Source organism: Eretmochelys imbricata, chromosome 7, assembly GCF_965152235.1.
Source record: "Eretmochelys imbricata isolate rEreImb1 chromosome 7, rEreImb1.hap1, whole genome shotgun sequence".
Taxonomy (NCBI): domain Eukaryota; kingdom Metazoa; phylum Chordata; order Testudines; family Cheloniidae; genus Eretmochelys; species Eretmochelys imbricata.
This window is the reverse complement of record NC_135578.1, coordinates 26,446,630-26,469,377: the sequence shown is the minus strand read 5'-3', so window position 1 is coordinate 26,469,377 and position 22,748 is coordinate 26,446,630. Positions and strand designations below refer to the sequence as shown.

Sequence of the window (22,748 nt, the reverse complement as noted above, 5' to 3'; positions counted from 1 at the left end):
ACCTGGGTCTGGTACCACTCTCTCTCCCTTTCAGCTAGAAAGGGTTGAAAATTTTCTGAAAATGATGATTTGACTAAATAAAGTGTTTAGAAGGAATGTATCAATTTTGTCAAAATTTTCAATGAAAAATTATCAAAATGCTTCTCTCTGAAAAGGTCAAAGTGCTTCATTTTGGTAAGTGTTTTGTTTATCATTTTAACTTTATATTAAGTTAAAAAATTGAAAGAAAACAGTTTGACCTTATCAGAATGACACATTTTGAAAAGGTAATTTTGATATTTCCCACATTAATAATTTTTGGGGAATTTCATTTCACAGGAAATTTTGAAATTATGATTTTTGTTCCAATTCTAGACAAAGGGAAAATTCAAAATGTCAGCATTTCCCCTGGAACAGAAATTCTGAGTTTCAACTAGGTCTACTTTCAACTGCAAGCATAAAATTATAGAATAAAATATGAGAGGCAATTTAGTTGTATGTAAATGTGATAGGGATACAGTGCAGTAAGGTAATTGCAGAGCTACCTGAATTTACAAAGGATTTGATTTCAAAGCACCTCTAACTGAACTTTTGAGAGAGAAGCTATAGAATTCCTCTGAGAGGGTTATAAAAAAACATCTGCAGTACAATCACCATGAACTCATCTGTCTTAAATAGGCATCTGAAAGGGGGCTAAATCATATGGAGAAGTACAGTAAAAATTCTTTCTGCATCTAAGCACCGTAACTCATCAAGCCAGTTTCCAGCTAAGTATTTTCTTCAACTTCAGCTATGATAAGTAATGGAAAATAATTTTTTAAAAAAGCAAATTTTCTATTGTATGTTGTTAATAATAAGGACCAAGAACAGAATGCTTATTTCTAGAGTCCCTGTTATTTTGATACGTTGGTTGATATAAATAAGTGTTATTTTCTTGGAGTATAGGAATGGGTCGTAAAAATGTCTATTACTTATTTTTTATTATTATTATTATTACTGTTGACTAGAGCTGGTTGGGAATTTTTTGATAAGAGGTTTTTTCTTTGGAAAATGTCCATTTGTTGAAATAAACTTTTCACAGGAAAGGGTCTTTTTTAATGAATTTTTCAACTCAACATTTTTTGAAAAAAGTTTCTAAATTATCAAAATTAAAAATTCCAGGTTTCCAGTTCACAACAATTTTTCATTTTGAAATTTAAGCTAATTATAGTTTTAAAAAATCTAAATTAATAAATGTTTCAAAATTATCTAAATGAAATGTTTAAAATGATCTGAACAGAGGGGTTTTTTCCGATGTTCAGTTCACAAACATTCTCAAGATTTAGACTTCTCGTCCTGACTTGGAATAGAAACATTTTTTGATATCTGAGTTTACAATCATTTTCTGTCCAGCACTACTCTTGACAGCTTTAGAAACTATTATAATGTAGATACTTTCATACTGATAAGTTTTGACTATTTCTTAATGAACTTTTGGTTTATATCATGATTTATTGAGCAATCTTCCTCCCACCAACAAGCAGTATGACTTTGGTAAGTCATTTCACCTTTCTGTGTCGGTTTCCCTATCTAAAAAGTGTGGATAATGAGACTTACCGTTCTTTGTGAAGTGTATTGATATCCATGGATTAACAGTTCTATATAAAAGCCAAGTACTATCATTTACCTCTTTTGCAATAGATTTATGGACCTCCTCCACCCTGATTCCCTCGCCCCCACCCAATATAAGTCTCCAATATCCCCTTTCCATTCAGACCCATGTGGCCCACAAACACACCCTTGCCTTGGTCACGCCAACCCCAATGGAAATTTATTCCATCCCTTAAAACCAAGCTTGCAAAACTCAACACCTTGTCCTAAATCCATATAACAAACATTTCTAGTTCAGAGAGAGACACTCTCATATCTTCTGACTAAAGTATTGTGAACCCAACAGATCTTCACTGTTCTCTCTAAGACCAGAACTCATTTCTCATTCTAGTTCTCTAGAGTTTGGCAATGCCATCCCACAGCACATTGCACAGCGCAAGTGGAAAATAACCAAATCTCGGCACAGTTTGGAAAGGAAAAGGAACCAGGGATCAGCAGAAAGACTGGAGAGCTGATAGGTTCATGTATCTTTCATGAAAGGTCATGGGACTCGATTTAGGGACCTGGAGATGAGATGGTCTTGTTCTTGACGGGGGAGTGAGCTGCCGGTCTGGAGATTTAACTAAGCAATCCAAACCTTTAAGAAGTTTTGATTTAATCTGGCAATAAGAATGAAGCTTGAAGGTTGATTCAGCCACCCTTAATATTTCTCTCTGCTGGACTGGACTTTGTCCAGTCACAGAAGTGGGAAATTGGAAAACTGAGGCACAATTGCAGGAGGAGGGCAGGATTAAAGTTATTCACCCCCATTCTGGTACTCCCTAAAAGAAATCCATAGAAAGGCTGCTCCAGAGACCCATCCTATAACAGGAGCCTTTGAAGAATATACCAAGCATGGATTGCAAATTTATGCATGTATACCCCTTGATCCCATGAAATGGCACCTATGTGCCTACACACATTATTCAAGAATAATGCACTTGAATCAATTATAGCAAGAATAATATGAATCAAAGAGAGGGAGGTTGTGTAGAGAATTACTTCTGACCAGAATACAAATTAACACTGCATTTGTGCACCTGTTTGGGGATTATTTACATATTAGTCCTTAATTTGGCTCAACTGACATCCAGCTGCCCCAAACAGCTAAAAGTTTCTGATCTAGAGGTCAAATTTGCAGAGTAATTTATTCTGATGCTCATACTTGCTCTGTTATATTTACAATAATTCACAACAGTATCAGTATTAAAAGTGAGTCTTTGATTATCAATATTTTTGTATGCTATTATTGCTCACATTCTTTGAACTAGTACATGACATTGTATGTAAATGATGAATTCCTTAATAACAATAAAAACAAATTTAAAAAAGTAAAAGATCTTCACACAAAACAACATGTGGATTCAATATGTGGCTAAACCTCTTTTTCTTAGAAAACTTTTTAAAAACGTTGTGATTTATTAAAATAAAATGGCTTAAGCTACAATGTTAACATAGCTGCTCTACTACTGCCAGAACTTTTGTTGTATGGAAAATGTATAACATTGTTTTAGACCCATCATTTTACATAGTGCTTTAGAAAATGATGATTGAGCTTGAAACACAACTGGTAACCTCCCAGTAATTTCTGACAAAATTATCATATGAAAAAACAAATTCTGAATATATAATGAAAATGATGAAAAATAAATTGTAAGAGGAAAACCATTTAAGAAATATATTATATCAATGAGAAGATCAAGCTTCACTGAACAGCGAGTGAGGTAAGAGAAGAAAGCAGAAGGTACTGACCTGGAAGTCAAGCTGGTTGGAGCAGGGGTGAAAGCAGCAGTTTGGAGAACAAACAGAAAGGAAGGGAGATAGCAAAAGAGAATAAAGGGAGGATAAATATTAGTTTTTTCCAACGAATAGTGAGCAGATGTTATAACAGTCTTTATTTAAAAAAAGGCAGTAAAATAAAACTTCTGTATAGTATTTCTTTGATGAGCATGGACCAAACAAAAACTTAAAAGCAAAAAAGTCACCTAGTCACTTATGGACTATAGAAAACTATATATGTTTATGAACTCACTGTGTACATATACAAATTGTAGTTAATAAAATAGGTGGCAATTGTTAAGGCATTTGTTTGGCAACCTGCAGTAATCGTCATGAAACCATTATTTGAACCAGTGAGGATGACCCACATTCAGCATGTCCTCTTCATCCATGAGAACAAAAAACCTAAACAATTTGGCTACAGGTTCAAAGATTTTAATTTTAGAGGTTCAAAGTATTGCACCTAACAATGATCAAAGATATTGCTTCCGTATCCCCCCCATGCCCCTGGTAATACAGTCCCTTTCAAAGCTGAGAGCAATTTTTTTCACTTCTGAGAATGTGGTTAATACTTAATTACTGAAAATATCCAGATGCTTGATAACTTATTTGTACAAAAATATCTAACGTGCCCTTTCAATTAGCCAAGACCAAAAAAAAAAAAAAATCCCTAACTTATGCCAAACTAGAATAATTCCTAGAGTTGTCACAGCTGCACATTGAAAGATAATTTTTTTTAAAAAACCACAAAAATAGCTTTTGACAGCTATTCAGCAGGCTGGTTCCTTGTATTTTGCATACTGAATTATGTCAGTGCTGAACGGCTTGAATGCTGGCAATTTTTATAGAATAGCCATTGCTTTTGTTTCCACCTCAATTCACTACAAAAATACCCAGTGAAATAAAGTTTTAGACTAAATCCCACAAAAGTCAGGATATTTAAAATTGAATATTCATAACTGTGCATCTCTAAGGTGGCATGCGTAAACACACAGTTGCAGGTGTGAAGTGGATAATTACATTCACGAAAGAACTGCAAATTGTGGGCTAGAATAGATTGTGCCATTTAATCAAAGCTGCAGTGAGAGGCATACTGCACTACACCGTTCCAGGTGATCACAGGGGAATTCTGCTCCAAAGAGGCTGAATTGCTCCCTGGAAGAACCCAATTGTGCTATGGAGAATACAATATGATCCTAGCTCTGCCGGGTGATGTGGAGGGGGTAGACTGCTTGTCTATCTTCCCAGTGCAGGAAGAACTAATGCCACTCCCAAAAGTGTATTCAGGTCTTTCCTTCAGGGCAACAATTTTATTCTTCAAATACAAAACTCACAAACACACACATACAAAGCTATTCCCCTGAATAAAGCAAGTCGGAGGGGCACAGAGGCCTTTCCCCTTGAATCTCTCCTCCCTACTCTAGGACCAGCCACAGGAGCTAACTTTCCTGCAACACTCCTCAACTGACCCCTTCTCAGTTGGGGCTGATATAGGAATAGAGCTCGACTGGCTGCAGGCCCTTAAAGAGGGTGGATCGATGGCTTTTGGTGACTTGCTCCCAGGAAGACCGGCAGTGGAGCAGAGAGGCCATAATTCTGACCTTGTATTAAGAGGACGCTATCTTCCCTACTGCACAGTCACCTAAGGACTAGCTCCAGTCTAGCGCACCACAAAGGATTTCTGATGCAAATGCTGGCAGACTCTTACAATAGTACTGCATATATTTACTATACAATTAAAGTCCCACAAAGAGAATATAATCAAATTGCATCTAAGAAAATGCCTCAGCAGTGTCTTTGCCTCAAAATAATATCTGTTAGAAATCTTTGTAATTCCTAAGGGCTCTGCTAAGTGGCTGGATTCAATTTAACAAAATGATTAACCAGTCTACATTTTCCTCCCTGGCGTAACTCCAGGCTTTAGGGATCTGCATCACGATTTACTCTCTCATCCCCCTCCATCAACCTCATGGCACTTCACTCTTTATCCAACATCAGGCTGGAATGACTCAAGTATATACCTGCAGATTGCCAGATGGGTTAATCTGGGGCTATAGCTCATAGAAGCAACACACAACACTGGACAAAACTGCAGCTTAGACCTGTTTTATCTGTTAAAAATCAACATGTGCCTGATCTGTTTCTGCTTCCCTCAGGGGTGGTCCTCCAAACCTCTGTTGGAGCTTAAAGACCCACAATTTCCTAAACTGGTTTCTTCTGCAGAGTAATTGAGCTGATTTTTTGGGCATACATTGCACAGGCTGCTTAAAGTGATTCATGGAAAGGGCTGTCCAAGCAGAAGCCCTCTCCAAAAAGAAATTTGTTATTAATCTAGTCCATTTCCTTTGTGGACTTTTCTTCAAATACCCTCCTCCATGGGATGGAATTTATCATCCTATGAAGCGTGCAGTGCTCTTTAAACAAATAGAGTCCAGACATTTGCAGGAAACTGTTTATAATTCCCAAATCTTGAGCTACAAATGAGCAGGGACAGCCTCCCTATGCTGCTTTTCAGCGACACACGCTGTAGTGTGAAGACAAACACGAAGAGCCATGCTTTAAGTAGCAATTATAGAATTCCCTGAACTGGAAGTTCCCTCATTTATTAAGCTCTATGATGCAACATATAATGGTACTGGTTGGTATGCGTAGAGGACCAGGAATTCTATAAACTACTGTACATCTTCCTTTCTTTATAATAAATTGAAACTTAAATCATAAATCAGTGTCTATACATACAATTCAAAAAAAACTTCCAATTCCTCAAAACTATTTACAATACTATGTCCCTTTGCCAACCCCATTTACATACTCCTGAGCAATATTCAAAAGATCAAGCCTTTGAGGGGATCTGATCAATCTTCCAGACCATGTTCTCACTTTTGTTGAGTTTGTGTGTGCAGTTCTCCAGGGGAAGGAGGGCTCACTTCCTGACAGAGTACCTGCAGGTCCCAGATCCACGCCTTGTTGTGTTGGGAAATATTTAAGCTGAACCAGATTTTTCTAGAGAAGTCATTTTGGAGCCTCCACTAGGTAGGATCTGGGAGTGTCTGCCTGGTTCTGAACAGTTCCAAATGTCTGGGAACTTTTAAGCCAACCTTTGTTCCTTGGTCTCAGTTCAGGTAACGCTTTTGTTCTCTGCCAATCACTGAAGTTTTGTTGCTGCTTAATTTTTATTTCAGAATCCCATTTTCAAAATTCCTTCAGGTTGGGCTATTTAGATTTAAGCATAGATACAGGCATCCTTAGTTGTCTTCACAGCAGACATTTTGCTGGGAATCGACCAGACACAAGTGATGTTGACTGCTAGGCCCTGGGTGCTTTATATAGGTACATTGTTTTTAATATGTCTTTTTAAAATCTACACTGCTCTCTCCACCTCACCGTTGCTCTGGAGGAAATGTGGACTACTAGTACAATATTAAAAATCAAAGTCCTGTGTGAATGGTAAGCATATTTCAAGGATAAATTGACACCTATTGCTTGATATGGAGACTTCAGGAACTCCATGTTTTGCAAATATTCACTTCAGTCTCTGGCTGTCCTGTGCTGAGGAAGTCTAAGTAAGTATAGCCAAGTCAATATACCCAGAAAAGTAATCAACTACAATAATGTGTGTCCTTTCCAGAAAAGCAAATATGTTGTTACCCACGGTCAAGCTCCGTCAGGTAGTTTTGTAGAGACTGAGTTTGTAGAGATTGGCTCTGGAGATTGGGTTTTCTCCCCCCTTGTTTCATACCCCACAGTCCTCTACAAAAGTCTGCATTTGCCCACTCAGACTGGGTCACCACCCAGACTGTTGTGTTCATGCTCTGCACTTGTTTATTCCTTGGTGTCCTGTATGGATTTTGGAGAGAATTTCTTTTTGTAGTACTGTAGGGATAAAATTGTTCTATCCTTTCAGAAACAGGCCATCAGCCCCAAGAAGGTCCTTTCATTCCTGCCAACACAACAATAGGTCTCTTGGAAGTTGACTCTGAGCCCACCGTCTTTGGCAGAGTTGAGTAATTTCTGGTAAGTTTCATCCTTTAGTTGTTCACCTCTAGTTAGCTGAAGTCAGCTGACAGATGCTAGAATCATTGCCAGAACAAAGTCAATGTAGACTTTGACATCTTTCTCTAAACTCTTTTCCTTTTCATTTGGTGGCTGCTTAATTGGGGTTCTAGAGTAGAGTGTCTACTGTTATGAGAGCTTTCCCTAGTACATGATCAATGTTTAAAGAAAATTGCATCAGCTGTAGTTGAAATCTTTGAATCTTAGGTGGAAGATCCTCCAGTGGTTTTGAATCCACTAAGGGCTTATGGTGTGTTTCTATGTTAAAATCCAAGCTAAACAGATATGCACTGAGCTGTTCACAGACGTAAGTGTCTGCTAGAGCTTTCTTTTTCACTTCAGCATATCACTGTTCAGTTTCTGAGAGGCTCCTTGATATAAATGCAACAAGACTCCGGTCTCCTTCTGGCTGCTTTTGTTTGAGTTCTGCTCCTAAACCATAAGACGATGCATCCACTGCTACTGTTGATGGGTAGTTTAGAGTATTGTGCCAAGACAGGTGGCGAGGTCAGTAGTTCTTTTATTCTATTAAATGCATTTTGTTGTGTGTTCACCCAGATCCGCAAATTGTGACCATTATGGAAATCTCTTAAGAATTTTGTTACATGAATAAATTTGGTAAGAATTTCCCAAAATGGTCTGTCATGCCCAGGAACCTTTTTACACCAGAAATGTTTTGTGGTTTGGGTAAGACAATTAATGCTTTCAGTTTGTCTGAATCTGGCTGAATTCCCTGTTTGCTAATTATGTGGCCTACAAATGTTATCTGCTCCTTTCCAGATTCACATTTCTTATTCAGAGTGAGTCTGGCTTCTTGAAAGCATCTCAGAACTGTGTGTAGTCACTCATTATGTTCATTTTTATCTCTGACATATACCAACACCTCATCTGCATGGAAGAGGATGCCAGGAAAACCTGACAATCTGAGAGATTCTCTTTTTGAAATGTTTCTGGCACTGACAATATGCCAAATGGAAGAGGAATGAAACAGTACCTTCCAAACCAGGTGATGAATGTAGTTAATGGTACAGATGTTTTAGCAAGGGGGATATGCCAGAAGTCTGTCATAGTATCTAACTTTGAGAAGACTTTGGCCTCTGATAACATAGCTAATGCCTGATCAGCTGCAGAAAGCATGTGTCTTTCTCTGTGCACCTTTTTATAAAGTTGTGTAAAGTCCACATAAATGCAGAATTTGCCATTGAGCTTTACTACTACACCCATTCTCACACACCAGTCAGTCAGTTCTTCTATCTGGTAAATAACCCCACTCTCTTTAATTCTTCTTTGACTTTTCCTGGAAAAGGTATAAGGATGCACTATGACCCTGAGAGAGCCGAGGGAGTTGGTGATGACACTGATTTTATTTTGTACTCTCTTGACAACATTCCTAGTCCTGAGAAGATGTGTGGATACATGTCCTGTATGGTTTGCTTTCTGCCATTAATGCATTCCAGTTTCAGTAATAGGTATAGTCCTTGTATTGCTGGAAACTCTAGTAGGGGAGTTGTTAGTCCTAGTATGACACAAATTACTTGTTAAAGAACTTTCAGTCATTTCACAATTTCCTAGGGAACTCCCCACAAACATCCAAGTATTGTTACTAGCCCCAAGTAGAATCTTATTTGATCTTTGCTGATCTTCATCTGGGATTGATTATAAGCTTTTGGGAACTGCAGTGACTGCTGCTCCAGTAACAATTTTAAATTTAAGTTTTTGATTGTTTAGATTCATGCTTATGTATAAAGATATTGCCTGTTCTATTGAGGATATAGTCCTTAGAAATATAGACTCACTGTCATCTGATAACAATCCCTCTTGGACAGTTTCCACTATTCTTGATGACCTGCGTGCTATTGCAAAATATCCCATTTTGTGGCATCTCTTATATTCTGCCTCTTTAGCTGCACATTACTGCCAGCTGTAGCTTGGTGTCTTGCCAGATCTTCCACAACTTTTCCAGCCATCCTTTCTATTAAGGTTTAAACAAATGGAGTCCAGACATTTGCAGAGAACTCTGTTTACAATTCCCAAATACCGAGTCATCCATGAGCAGGGATCGCCTCCCTATACTGCTTTTCACCCACACACACTGTAGTGTGAGGACATACACAAAAAGCCATTCTTTAAGGAGCAGTAACTAAAGAACTTCCTGACCAGGAAGTTCCCATGTTTAGTAAGCTCCCCACTGCAACACATCCTGATCCTATTTGGTTACCCTGGAGGGCCAGAAACTCTTTAACCACTCCACCCATCTATAATTTAGCCCCTGGTGCACGATGTTGGTAACAGGATATCTGCATTTCTCAGGTTCTGGAAGCACAAGATCTCAGTTCTCATTCCCTTAACAAACCACTCAAGATGTGAACTCATAGAAAGTTAGATAACATAAGATTGTTGTGGGAAAAGCATATTAAAGACTATTAAGAGTATATATTGTTATTGTTAGTTATATTGATACTTGTACAAGAAGATCTTTTACACTTTATTGAAAATGAGTATTAGACCGATAAAGCAGAAAAAAAAAACATGACCAATGCAATAAGTTACCAATGAGTGCTAGAAAACTTTTAGGTTTATCAGATTGTAACAATAACCAATTTGAAAAATAGAAGTCTTTTATTGTATACAAAAAGTAATTAATATACAGACCAACCTACAGTATACATGATGTATTGTATACACTATAGGCATTTGTTAGAAGTAAATGATTAAACTGTCAGAAATGCAGTGATTTCTGAAGTAGAAATATAAAGTTCAAGCCAAAGAGAATTACCATATGCATAAAAGTTCCTTCAGTTTTGTTAATAATTCCTGCCTGTCTGCTATTCAGCACGTACATTTCTTAGACTCTGTCCTAAATCAGACATCTTTTCTTTCAAACATTTGACGTTCTCTAGTATACTAGTCAACTGCACAGTTTAAAAAGTGATTTCTCTGTGTTAAGTTTTATTTCAATCTCTAAAATACAAACTTATTTCAACGGTTTTTAAATTTCAGATTAAAGGGTTTAATTATAAACTTCTCCACAACTCTGAAATGGAGATGTTTTATATTGGTAAAAACACTATAACTAATAATATTATGAAGTATGACTTTTATAGTTCAAGCCAACAAAATTAGATACTGGGCAATTTAAAAGAAGAGTACCTTGCAGTGCAAGGAAGATGTTAGAATAGGAATACACATACAGCTCAACAGATTATGTATCAAAATGCATACCTGGACAGAGCACTCACTTTCCTAAGAAATCCCACACAAGCCCCTGTAGCTGGAGCATGTGCTGTCACTATCCCTAAACAGAAGACAACTTGCCCTTTGGAAGCTGCACAGGCGAGTAGGGAACAAGTCGGAGGAAGCAAGTTTGCAGAGCTGCAACTCATCTTTTTACCCCAACAAGGAATGGGTGGAGAGTAGGTAAAGCCTTGGCTCTGCTTTCCCTCAGATAACCTGCCAACAGAGCTGAGCCATCACAAGGGGGAAGTATGCAGCACCTTGTAAAAAACTGCAGTAGTTTACTTCTCTCTGGAGCAAGCGGGAATCTCTGAGTCACAATTCCTTCACTGGTGTACCACCAGGTGGCACAGCCATACATAGATTTAGACATTAGGGACAACATTGTCAAAAGAGACTAGGAATTATAAGTGTCTCAAACTTTGAGTCATATTAAAGGAGCCTGATTTCCTAAAAAAGGTTAAGCACCAACATTCTGAAAATCAGGCTTCTTCATTGTTTCTCTATACCTAGAGCAGATTACTTTTCCTGGTGTGCTCACCACACATTCCCCACCCCTTAATGCACATAAACATGCAGGAAGGTGAATATCCTTATGCTTCCTTGTTCTCCCACACGGCAGTCTAAAACAAGGGATAATCTAGCCCTTACATTCTAAATAGATGAACTGACAATCTATTTCTAAATCAACATTTGTGTTTTATTTTGGAATAGTTAATCTGCTTCTTTGTGGAATACTTTCTTATGTACATTGTATATCTAGGGCTCAATCCTGAGAAGTGCTGAGTACTCTAGCTCTGATGCATGATACATGTGCTTGACTTTAATCATGTGAATAGTCTCAATGAAATTAACTGGATTCCACACAGGGGCCAGGGGCCATTCTAGCAGATCTCAATGCAAGTTAGAGGCTAAAATTTATAACATTTTATAGCCACCATCTGGTCATACTCAGCTATTCAAATAGACTGTACACAACGTTTCTCAGAAATACGTCACCAATTTTGTCACACTCAGTATACATGTGATTCATTTCTTTGTGTGAAATTGAAGCAAAACATGTAAAATACCCACTACTCATTAGAATCCTGGCCATTTGCTCTATAATCAATTGTCAGTAAATGACTGAAACTGCTTCATGTTCAGACTAAGGTTCACATAAATCAAATAAAAATATCATGCAGGAAATCACATTCATATGTATGAAGAAAACCATATGATCTATTCTTATATTTATGTCTCTGTATTTGATTATATCCTTTTATTAACTATGCTGGAAGTAAACTATTAAACATATTATTTACAGTGTGGGAATCTAAATCTTTATTTTGCCAAATTTCCCAAAACAAGAAGGTTTAAAAGGAAAATTGGGGCCCAATCCTACCAGGTGCTTGGCACCAGTAACTTCTGCTAACTTCAGCAGATGTCAGTGCTTCTTAGCACATTAAGGCCCGCAGTTACTATAATTCCTGCTCTGGGCAAGGAGAATTTTCTATATATATATATGTATATCAAAAATGTCACAGTAACTTGTGGGTATTGTGCACATCAGGTACATGTATTTATTATGCATTTATCTACAAAATTCACCTATCATCCATCCTACATCTCCTGGGCACATGCAAATTACTCATACAATTATATATTGTAATAATAGTAAATATATTGTATAGTAAAATAATATGGTGAACAGAATGTTGTTTTCGTGATTTTGTTCTTAAGCATTTTATTCTACACCATCCACAAGCAATTATTGGTAACCAGATCTTTGTCAAGTGCCTGCAAAAAGTAAATAAATAATTACAGTAACTTTTGAACATCTGAGTTTCAAACCACGTAAGAAGGATGTTTTACCTCTAATTCACACAAGCCTCCTTCTGTAAAAAACAGATCTTGGCTTTCTCCCTCCAATAACAATTGAAATAACTAGTGGGTCTGTTTTGTAGCAGGATCTTTCTTCTGGGACAGTGCACCACTTTGTCCAGTAGTAGCTGATAGATTGGCAGGATCTAGCAACAGTTATACTGGGACCCACTGAACTTGCTTTTGATTTATGTGGCCCCTTGGGGCTCTCCTCTCACAACACAACCACTGGAATACACTTTTGAAACACCCGAACACACAACATTGCTTCCTTCCTTCCTTCCTTCCTTCCCATAAGAGTGGCTACTCTGGGATAGGAATGGAAAAACCTCACAGACTCAAGAACTTCACATATATAGTACAACCTGGGGCACAATCTGCAGGAGGAGCTTTACAGTACTGTTCACTTTGAAAGGAACAAGATTAGTGGTTCCGATAGCATCTCTCCCTCCATTAGGGAAAGGCTGAACAACTTCCCCACATTTAAGAAGAAAGGATACTTGCCAACCTTCAAAGGATACCTGCCAACAGAAGAATGTGAGGTACCCCAGAAAAATACCCAAAGCTAGAGTTAAGGAACAGACTAAGAAGATTTACCACATCTTTCCAGAATTTCTCAGCGGTATACTGTACATGCTGTTCCAGGCAAGGACAAACGTCTGGAATGGTTCTTATTTGGGTTCACCTAATACTAATACAGTATCAGTAAAAAAGCATAATTACTCCCACAATGCAATATCTCACCCAGGTTTTGCAGACAGGGATGTTACTATGTAAACTGTGTGGGAGTTTCCCTATATATATACTCTTTGATATGTAGACTACCAAGCCTTTTCTAGCCAAAAGGAGGAGATTCCAAATCTGCTTCAAAGCCAGCACATACACTTGTTTCTTAGGTACAACTCGTGAAGTAATGTGAATTGACTTTTTCTGTTATTTTAGGTCTTTCCACAATGGAGATCACTTAATAAAAAGGCCATTCAGTATAAAGCAAATAATACAAAAATTACCTTTCTAGCTCAGCAATTTTCTTATCTTTGTCATTCTTCTCATTCTCTACTTCCTTGAGGATTTCTAGAAGTCTGTCAACCTCAGCTTGAGCTTTACCACATTCTTCTCTGTAGTAAGATGCCTCTTTGTCAAGCTGTTTCATTCTGTCTGCAAATTCTGGGTTCAGTCGAGCTTCTTCTTCAGCTTCATGAGCCTTTAGTGTTAAGTTAAAAAACAACAACAATCATTTAGATAGTTTGGTGGCGCTACTTCTGCAGCCTCAGAGTTCAAGTCTGCATGAAAAAAGGATTATGGGTATTTTTGTCAGTTGGAAACGTATTTCCATAGAGGCACAGCAAAGAGAAATGAAAATCTGTCTGCATTCTTTCTATAATCAGAGGTTTGTATTCACAAAACTGCATCATGAAGAAAAAATAATAGATAGTAACAATTTAAAGGAAGGAATCAGTGCTGTTTTTAAAGGTAAAACTAGAAGAATGCTTTCAGCTGACAGTTTTAACCCAAAGCCTTTTTTTCTACTGTTAATACTTAACCTGAAACATCAGAGGAACAAGCCCATTGGTGAACATGGCACAAATAAATATACCTGGCAAACACATGCATGGGTGGGTGGCAATTTCACAGACAAGAAAGAACACAATGAAAACAACAACAACAGTGTGGAGTCCTGTCCTACTCCCACCAGAACTAATGGGAAAGCCCCATTAACTTCAATGGGAGCAGGATTGGGTATAAAAGTGTTTTAAACTGTTGGCTGAAATAATCACAGACAGATGGAAACAACAATGCATTGCAATGCTTAGCCTACCCCTTGTTTCCCATTATTCCTAATTGGCATCTTCAAAGAGCAGGCAGGAAAAAAACAAGTAGTTTAACCACAGTGCACATTAAACATAGAAAATTCAGAGAAAATGTACAAAAAATTTACAAAAATTAATTAGAACAGTAGGTCTTCCTGCTATCTTACTAAACAGAGCAGATGTTGATTTGTTTTATTTTTAATTTCAGGGAATAAACAAGGCAAGCAAGCAATGAAACAACTGCTGGTCAAAATGAAACATGCATGTTTTGAAAAAAAGATCAGTACCACGAACTACTACGGTTAGAAGGTTGACATTCTTTGCAATGATTTAGTAGAAATTTTTTAATATATATTTTTTTTTAAAGTTTTGTATTTAAAGGAGGAAAACAATAAATTAAATTACTGAAGAACAAAAATATTTTGTTTCTGCATGTAACATAATTTAAGCATGAGGATAATAAGGAAATAATGATGCTTTCAAATTCTATTTTTCTACTTGGGGATTTCTATTCACACAGGAGATCTAATTGTGAAAAGAACAAGGAAGTGACATAAGAAGCTCACTATATTTGTTTTTCTTGTTACTCCAACCTGCCCCTATAGACAATATTACATTCTTAGGGTACAAGCTTCACACAGATGCCGGGATCTCCCTACACTGAGCTCATTGCAGGGTCTGGTACTCAGAGTATTTCAACTATATTGTTCTTGTGGCACATTTACCAATAAAATATTTTTTATCCTTCAGAAATCCACAAAGTTGATAAATATCACACCGCGGCGCAGATTAGCTACAGTCAGTGATGAGCTGCCAAAATCTTAACAACCGGTTCCCTCCTCACCCCACGAGGGAGTCGTTGCCCTCCCCCCGGGACTCCTGCCCCATCCAACCTCCCCACGTTCCTTGATCCCCTACCCCCACCCGGGATCCCCGCCCCATCCCCCCCTGACTGCCCCCAGAACCGGAGGCAGGAGGGTCTCGTGTGCCACCGTATTGGGTGCCCACCCCGCCCTTAAGAGCCAGAGGGACCTGCCAGGGTGCCGACTCCATGAGTGCTCCAGGGCTGGAGAACCCACAGGGAAAATTTGGTTGGTGCAGAGCACCCACCGGCAGCTCCCCACCCCGCGCCCAGCCCCAGCTCACCTCCGCTCCGCCTCCACCCCTGAATGCACCACCCCACTCTGCTTCTCCACCCCCTGGCTTCCCGTGAATCAGCTGTTCACACAGGAAGCCTGGGAGAGCTGAGAAGTAGGTGGCGGCTACATGCTCAGGCCCAGGGTGGCGGAGGTAAGCTGGGGTGGGGAGCAGTTCCCCTGCGTGCCCCCCGGGTTACCTGCTATGGCACGGGTGGCCCTCCTCGCGTCCCCCCACCCCAGCTCACCTCTGCCTCCCTGGGCCTGAGCGCGAAGCCACCGCTTGCTTCTCAGCCCGCCCCAACTTCCCGCCCGAACAGCTGATTTGCGGGAAGCCGGGAGGAGGGGGAGGCCGAGAAACAGAGCAGGTCGGCGCATTCAGGGGAGGAGACAGAGTGGAGGTGAGCTGGGGCCGGGCGCGGGGCAGGGAGCTGCCGGTGGGTGCTCTGCACCAACCAAATTTTTCCCGTGGGTGCTCCAGCCCGGAGCACCCACGGAGTCTGTGCCTAAGGCGTTACTTTTTGATGTGATCAGTGGAGAGAGTGGCTGCTCCCCCTGTAGCTATGCTACCCCACCCCTAGGAGCCAGAGGGACCTGCCGGATGCTTCCTGGGAGCTGCCCCAGGTAAGCACCGCCGGGACTCCCCACCTCGGCTTTGCACCCACCAAAGAAAACCCAAATTCCCTGAAGCCCAGACACACACCATACCCACTTCACCACACTGCTTTACAGAAATAGTCTCTTTAATCATTATGGATGCTTTAATTAACGTTAGTTTGCATGCCAACTTTAAATTAAAATTGTACACGTTTGATGCTGCTTTATATTATTGTAACTGTGAAGAGCGTTATATACATATACTGGATGTTGAAGGCAAAACAGTCATGTTTTCAATTTTTCGTGTTAAAATTAGTTGTGTAAAATGAAATCACTTGGAAGACTTTTCATGTGAACAATAATAATTCCCGGCGGCTCCAGGAAGGGGAAGTAAATGGCACCAGGAGACTCTCTATTCCCCTTTGCACTCCTGTTCAGTAGCCAGGAACAATAAAAGCCCAATTATTCCCCCAACAAAAGAACTATGCCTAGCCTGCCCAGTATTCAAGACACTTCAAAAGGGGAATGGTGAAAGCAGAGCCAGGATTCCACACAGCAGAGGCACCAGAGCTAGCTGGGCATGCATGCAGAAATACGCTTCACTCACAAAAAGGTATAGTTGAAGGTATATTCCCCTACATACTGGCAAATTCCATGAGGAATTCCGCCTTCCAAAGGCACAATTCCTCCTGGATACGTTCCCCCTGGAGCAATGCATCTCCACACCACTCCAAGCACGAAACAGTGCCTATAAAACTCGAGTAAGCCCAGAACTGATAAATTACTTACCCCACCCTACCAAGGCTCTGAAGATGCTTCACAGAGATGCATAACAATTGAAATAATATAAAAGCACAATGCAAATACCAGGATAAAAACATTCTAATCTAAAAACATTAGGAAATTAAATACTGGGCCCAGTATTTGAAACCATTATTAGGTTGTCCCTACTTGAATGGGATTACCCATTCAATAGATTGGGACGAATTGGGAGAATAAGGGTTGTTTTGCAGAAGGAATGCGGGATCAAACCCATGCACACTACTAAATGGAAGGAAAAAAGGAAAGGTTCTAAATATATGGAGGGCTGTTGGAGCAATATCATAAAACATCTTTGAAACAGAAAAGTTTTCTGGTGTTATTCAAAATTTGCAAAGGACAGACTGATTGGTTGTAAATAGAGAGTGAGGCTATGTCTACGCTACAGCCTATGTCGGCAAAATTTATGTCGCTCAGGAGTGTGAATATTCCGCCCCACTGAGGGACTAAATTACACCGACATAAGCACTCATGTGCACAGCGCTATGTCAATGGGAGACCTCCCACCAACATAATTTATGGCACTTGCGGAGGTGGGGTGTTTTTATTCCAGTGAGAGAACTCTCTCCTGTCAGCATAGAGCATCTTCACCAGACGTGCTACAGCTGCACAGCTGTACCAGTACAGCTGCGCTGCAGCAGAGTAGTACGTATAGACATGGACTAAGTTCACAACTAAGTTATTCAATTCTCTCGCATTGGGGACAAATAGAGAGACAAGGTGGGTGAGGTAGTATCTTTTATTGAACCAACTTCTGTTGGTGAGAGACACAAGCTTTCAAGCCATGCAGATCTCTTCCTCAGGTCTGGGAAAGACACTCTCGGTTTCACAGTTAAATGTGCTAACTTAGGGTTGCCAAACTGTGGCTTGTGAGCCACACGTGGCTCTTTTACCTTTAAAGTGTGGCTCATGGTGGCCACCCCCCCACCCCCATTCTTCACCTACCAGACTGGGTGGGAGGATGCTCAGGACCTTTGCCTTGCAGCAGGGTGATGTGGTAGGGGCTTCTGCCCAGCGGAGAGGGGGGTCTTGGGGCTTCAGCCCTGCGGGGAGCACCTGCCAGGGCTCAGGGCTTCAGCAGGAGCAGCGCTGAAGCCCCAACCTCTGGCTCTCGAACTTCTGAAGATTGTCGTATGTGGCTCGGAAGGCCAGTAAGTTTGGCCACCCCTGTGCTAACTACTTGCTAAACATTGCGTTCCATCTGAACAGTTCTTTACAAGACAAAATTTTCTTATTAATATTCACCAGTTACATATTAAATATAAATGCCTTTAGCTTGTTTGTTAACTTTAGGGGCTTGATACTATTTTTAATTTGAATAGTACTGTAACCATCTAACAACAGTTTCTCAGTAATAAAAGTTAAATATAAATACACACTTCTTATTCCAATTATTAATTGGGATGTTGCATTTTAAAGAAAATATACTACTTGCATACAATTATTGAATTGATACTATGCTGTATTTCGTTTTGGAAAATACATTATTATTTTTTGCAATCCCCAATACATGCCAATGAAGAGACTGTCACCCTAATGTTTGAACTTCTCTGATTCTAAAAAGCATTTCATATTTTCAACCCTGGTTTTTATTTTGCATTCCACAAGTAGAGGCAAAATATTTTTTCTATATAATTACCAAATTGTCTACAGAAATATTAAAGTGTGATAAAGACATATAAAATTAATGAATTTATTATATATTATGCACACATCCTGCATTCGTTTTTCTGTATCAGATGTATGCATTGGAATAGTATACCTTAATTTAAACTAGCCAAAAATATCAAATTAGAGCTTGACCAAAAATAATAATTAAATGAAACAGCAGAAATGTACATGCAAAAAATACTTTCTAAGATCCTTCAAATTTTATCTGGTTCAATAATAAATTAAATAATCTGTTCTCCTCTTAAATTTTAAAATGTCTTTAAATTTAAGTTATTTTTAAGCTAATTCCTGGGACTGAGCTAAGCAATTTAGAACTAAAGTTTGCTTTGGTTTTTGATCTTTCATTGTTTCTGCTCAGTATTTGCAGAATCAAGTCCTCAATATTCAGAAGCAGCTTGAAGGACTAGAAACGATCAAATAAATTGTAATACCATATTACAAAAAAATAACAACCATACAACTGTTTTCTAACCATTATTTACTAGCACAGGGCATGATTGTATAATTTAAACCGTGTTCACATCTACACACAAAAGGCCCAAATTCCGTTCACATTATTCAGACAAGTAGTCCCTCTAAATTCATTTTGAATATTCTCATGAACAAGGTGACCAGGATTTGGGCCCCTTTTATATTTTTCCACTTTGCTACCCAAAAAACCTAGAAGTGTGAAACAGAGTAATCTGTTTGTTCTGTGCATTTTTAAAATGTAGCTTCAGTGATAAGAGTTTCAGAGTAGTAGCCGTGTTAGTCTGTATCCGCAAAAAGAAAAGGCGTACTTGGGGCACCTTAGAGACTAAGTTTCAGAGTAACAGCCGTGTTAGTCTGTATTCGCAAAAAGAAAAGGAGTACTTGTGGCACCTTAGAGACTAACCAATTTATTTGAGCATGAGCTTTCGTGAGCTACAGCTCACTTCATCAGATGTATATCGTGGAAACTGCAGCAGACTTTATATATACACAGAGAATATGAAACAATACCTCCTCCCACCCCACTGTCCTGCTGGTAATAGCTTATCTAAAGTAATCGTCAGGTTAGGCCATTTCCAGCACAAATCCAGGTTTTCTCACCCTCCACCCCCCCACACAAATTCACTCTCCTGCTGGTGATAGCCCATCCAAAGTGACAACTCTTTACACAATGTGCATGATAATGAAGTTAGGCCATTTCCTGCACAAATCCAGGTTCTCTCACTCCCTCACCCCCCTCCAAAAACCACCCCCATACACACACAGACTCACTCTCCTGCTGGTAATAGCTCGTCCAAACTGACCACTCTCCAAGTTTAAATCCAAGTTAAACCAGAACATCTGGGGGGAGGGGGGGGAGGAAAAAACAAGAGGAAATAGGCTACTTCCTCTTGTTTTTTCCTCCCCCCCCTCCCCCCAGATGTTCTGGTTTAACTTGGATTTAAACTTGGAGAGTGGTCAGTTTGGACGAGCTATTACCAGCAGGAGAGTGAGTCTGTGTGTGTATGGGGGTGGTTTTTGGAGGGGGGTGAGGGAGTGAGAGAACCTGGATTTGTGCAGGAAATGGCCTAACTTCATTATCATGCACATTGTGTAAAGAGTTGTCACTTTGGATGGGCTATCACCAGCAGGAGAGTGAATTTGTGTGGGGGGGTGGAGGGTGAGAAAACCTGGATTTGTGCTGGAAATGGCCTAACCTGACGATTACTTTAGATAAGCTATTACCAGCAGGACAGTGGGGTGGGAGGAGGTATTGTTTCATATTCTCTGTGTATATATAAAGTCTGCTGCAGTTTCCACGATATACATCTGATGAAGTGAGCTGTAGCTCACGAAAGCTCATGCTCAAATAAATTGGTTAGTCTCTAAGGTGCCACAAGTACTCCTTTTCTTTTTGCGGATACAGACTAACACGGCTGCTACTCTGAAACCAGAGTTGATAGTACTCTGTGGACTAACAAAGGTTTATCATTCTACTGAAAAAGGAACAGGCAGTATGAGGGAACAAAGGCTTACTTAAAAATTGATTGTTAAATGCCAGAAAGGTTTAAAATGAAGATTGGAGTTCAACAGGACTGTATTTTGCCATCCACTTTATATAAAGTCATTTATCTCATATATGGAAACACACATTTGGCTAGCTTTCTGTTAATGGCAATCATGTAGTCTAAAGAACAAGTCTTTAGATCAGTCTGAAAAAATATTATTCTCACATTGTCAAAAATAAACACAGAGGGAAAAATAACTAAAGAAAATGTGCATTGAGGATAAGATGTAACTACCTGCTACATTAATTTAATATAAAAGATTTTCCATCCAGTGGTTTTGAACCGCTGAGACATAGTTCTTGTAAAAAAGAAGTATGCAAAAAGTTAAAATTGATAAGATTTGGGATACTATATGCAAAAAGTTTAATGGTCAACAAATAGCAATCACTACAGCAATGCGATTAAAACTGAAGTAATGAAGGGAGTGGTCTACATAGAGCAAGAGAAAAGGTAACCGAGGAGTCAGCAATAAACAAAAGGTGTGCACAATAAGAGTGCGGAGGATGTGCATGAAAGTATGTCGTCTACCTATGAAACAATCATGTATATGACCCAAACTAATATAAGGAAACAATGCCATTGTACAAGAGTACAAACCATTTGATCACCACAGTATGTTGGATGAGAAAGTGGGTATATTATTAGCTTTTATGTTCTCTATGAACAAATTATGAGTGAATTTCAAATGCAATTACATGATTTTCAAGAAGTAAATATGGTAGATTCTATGGGATCTATTCCCCCATTTATACACATGAAATTTCCATTACATCAGTAGAAATACTCAGCATCAGCAACAGAACAACGGACCCTAAGGATGAAATCCTGGCCCACTGAAGTTAATGAAAAAAAAACCCATTGACTTCAGTGGGACCAGTGTCACCCCAAGTGTATAATACCATATTTTTATAGAACCCTATAAAATCAAGTTCTATCACACCTTCTGATTGGAATTACATGGTAATTATATTTAGAATTACTATGTAATCCGCAAGTCATAAATTGCTATGTTATCACAATCCAGTTACATCTTTATTTCTGCCCTGTGATGCTCACAGCATATTTTTAGAGTTAGTTTGTACCAGCCAGAAAATCTTCTACAGATAAGAATGTGTTTGTTCTTCCTCAAATTGAAAAATGAATACAATAGAGACAAAATAAAATTGCTTAAGAAACTATATTAAAGAAGGCATCAAAGAATAATCCCAAACAAACAAAAGTATTATTACATTTTCTTGTTTAAATTATAGAACAACATTGCAATTTGTTTTCATCATTCTATATTTTCAGCCTTTTCTTGGCAAAAATATGTTTTTTAAATGTATAAATACTGAACATGCACATTCTTTTACTGAAAAACTGATCTTTTGCCTTCTGAACTAATGTGATCATACTGCAACTTTACAAAAATATGCTGAACAGACATTTACTAGGTATTATTACTGATATTATCAATTGAGATATTATAAATAAATCACTGCATATTATTTTGAATTTGAAGGATCCAGTAAAGTATTCGATGAGCATAGCAGTAAAATAAAATAAAACAAAAAACTATCTTCTGCATGCTTTTAAAAAATATATATAATAGAGAAGTTGAGGACCTGAAGGCAATGACATTTGAACTTCGGAGGATGTTATATTAATCCAATTACCAGTTAATACATATCATATTCAAAAGAAATGGCCTTGAAGTCCACAAAGCTCATTTATTTTGACATAACTAAAACAGGTGATCATCAAAAAAGTTTTTGCAAAGCTCCATAGCGGAAGAACACAACACAGTGTCAGGTCAATGGATCCTCATGCTTTCATATGTTACAGCGGGCACTTTCAGAAAGGACTTACTGGATTGTACATCTGATTGAACAACTGTTCAGCTTGCTACATTGCAAAGTTGGGAAGGAGTGAAGCATAGACAGGAAAAGAAGGAAAGATCCAGGAAAACAGTGTTAGCTCAACAAATCCAGTGCATTTGCACAGAAGAACTTGTCATAAAAAGTAGAAATTTAAGTTTCTAAACATTCCTCGGTGAAAGCGAGAGGCACTGGGGAAACATAAATGTTGACTTTGGCTTCTAAAAAAGAATAGCTGGAGTAAAAAATTTAAGGTTTGTGTTACTTTCCCTTTCTCAAGTTAAATAACCCATGAAATAAAGA

The 22,748-nt window shown here is 38.8% G+C and overlaps 1 protein-coding gene across 1 annotated transcript in view; it reads right to left on the bottom strand.

The window, feature by feature from the left end:
- ERC2 (ELKS/RAB6-interacting/CAST family member 2) overlaps positions 1 to 22,748 on the bottom strand; it is a 658,083-nt gene that overhangs the window by 221,234 nt on the left and 414,101 nt on the right. Inside the window, exon 17 of the mRNA XM_077822546.1 lies at positions 13,548 to 13,741. Coding sequence (XP_077678672.1) covers positions 13,548 to 13,741 — 194 coding nt within the window. The remainder of the gene's footprint in view (positions 1 to 13,547; positions 13,742 to 22,748) is intronic.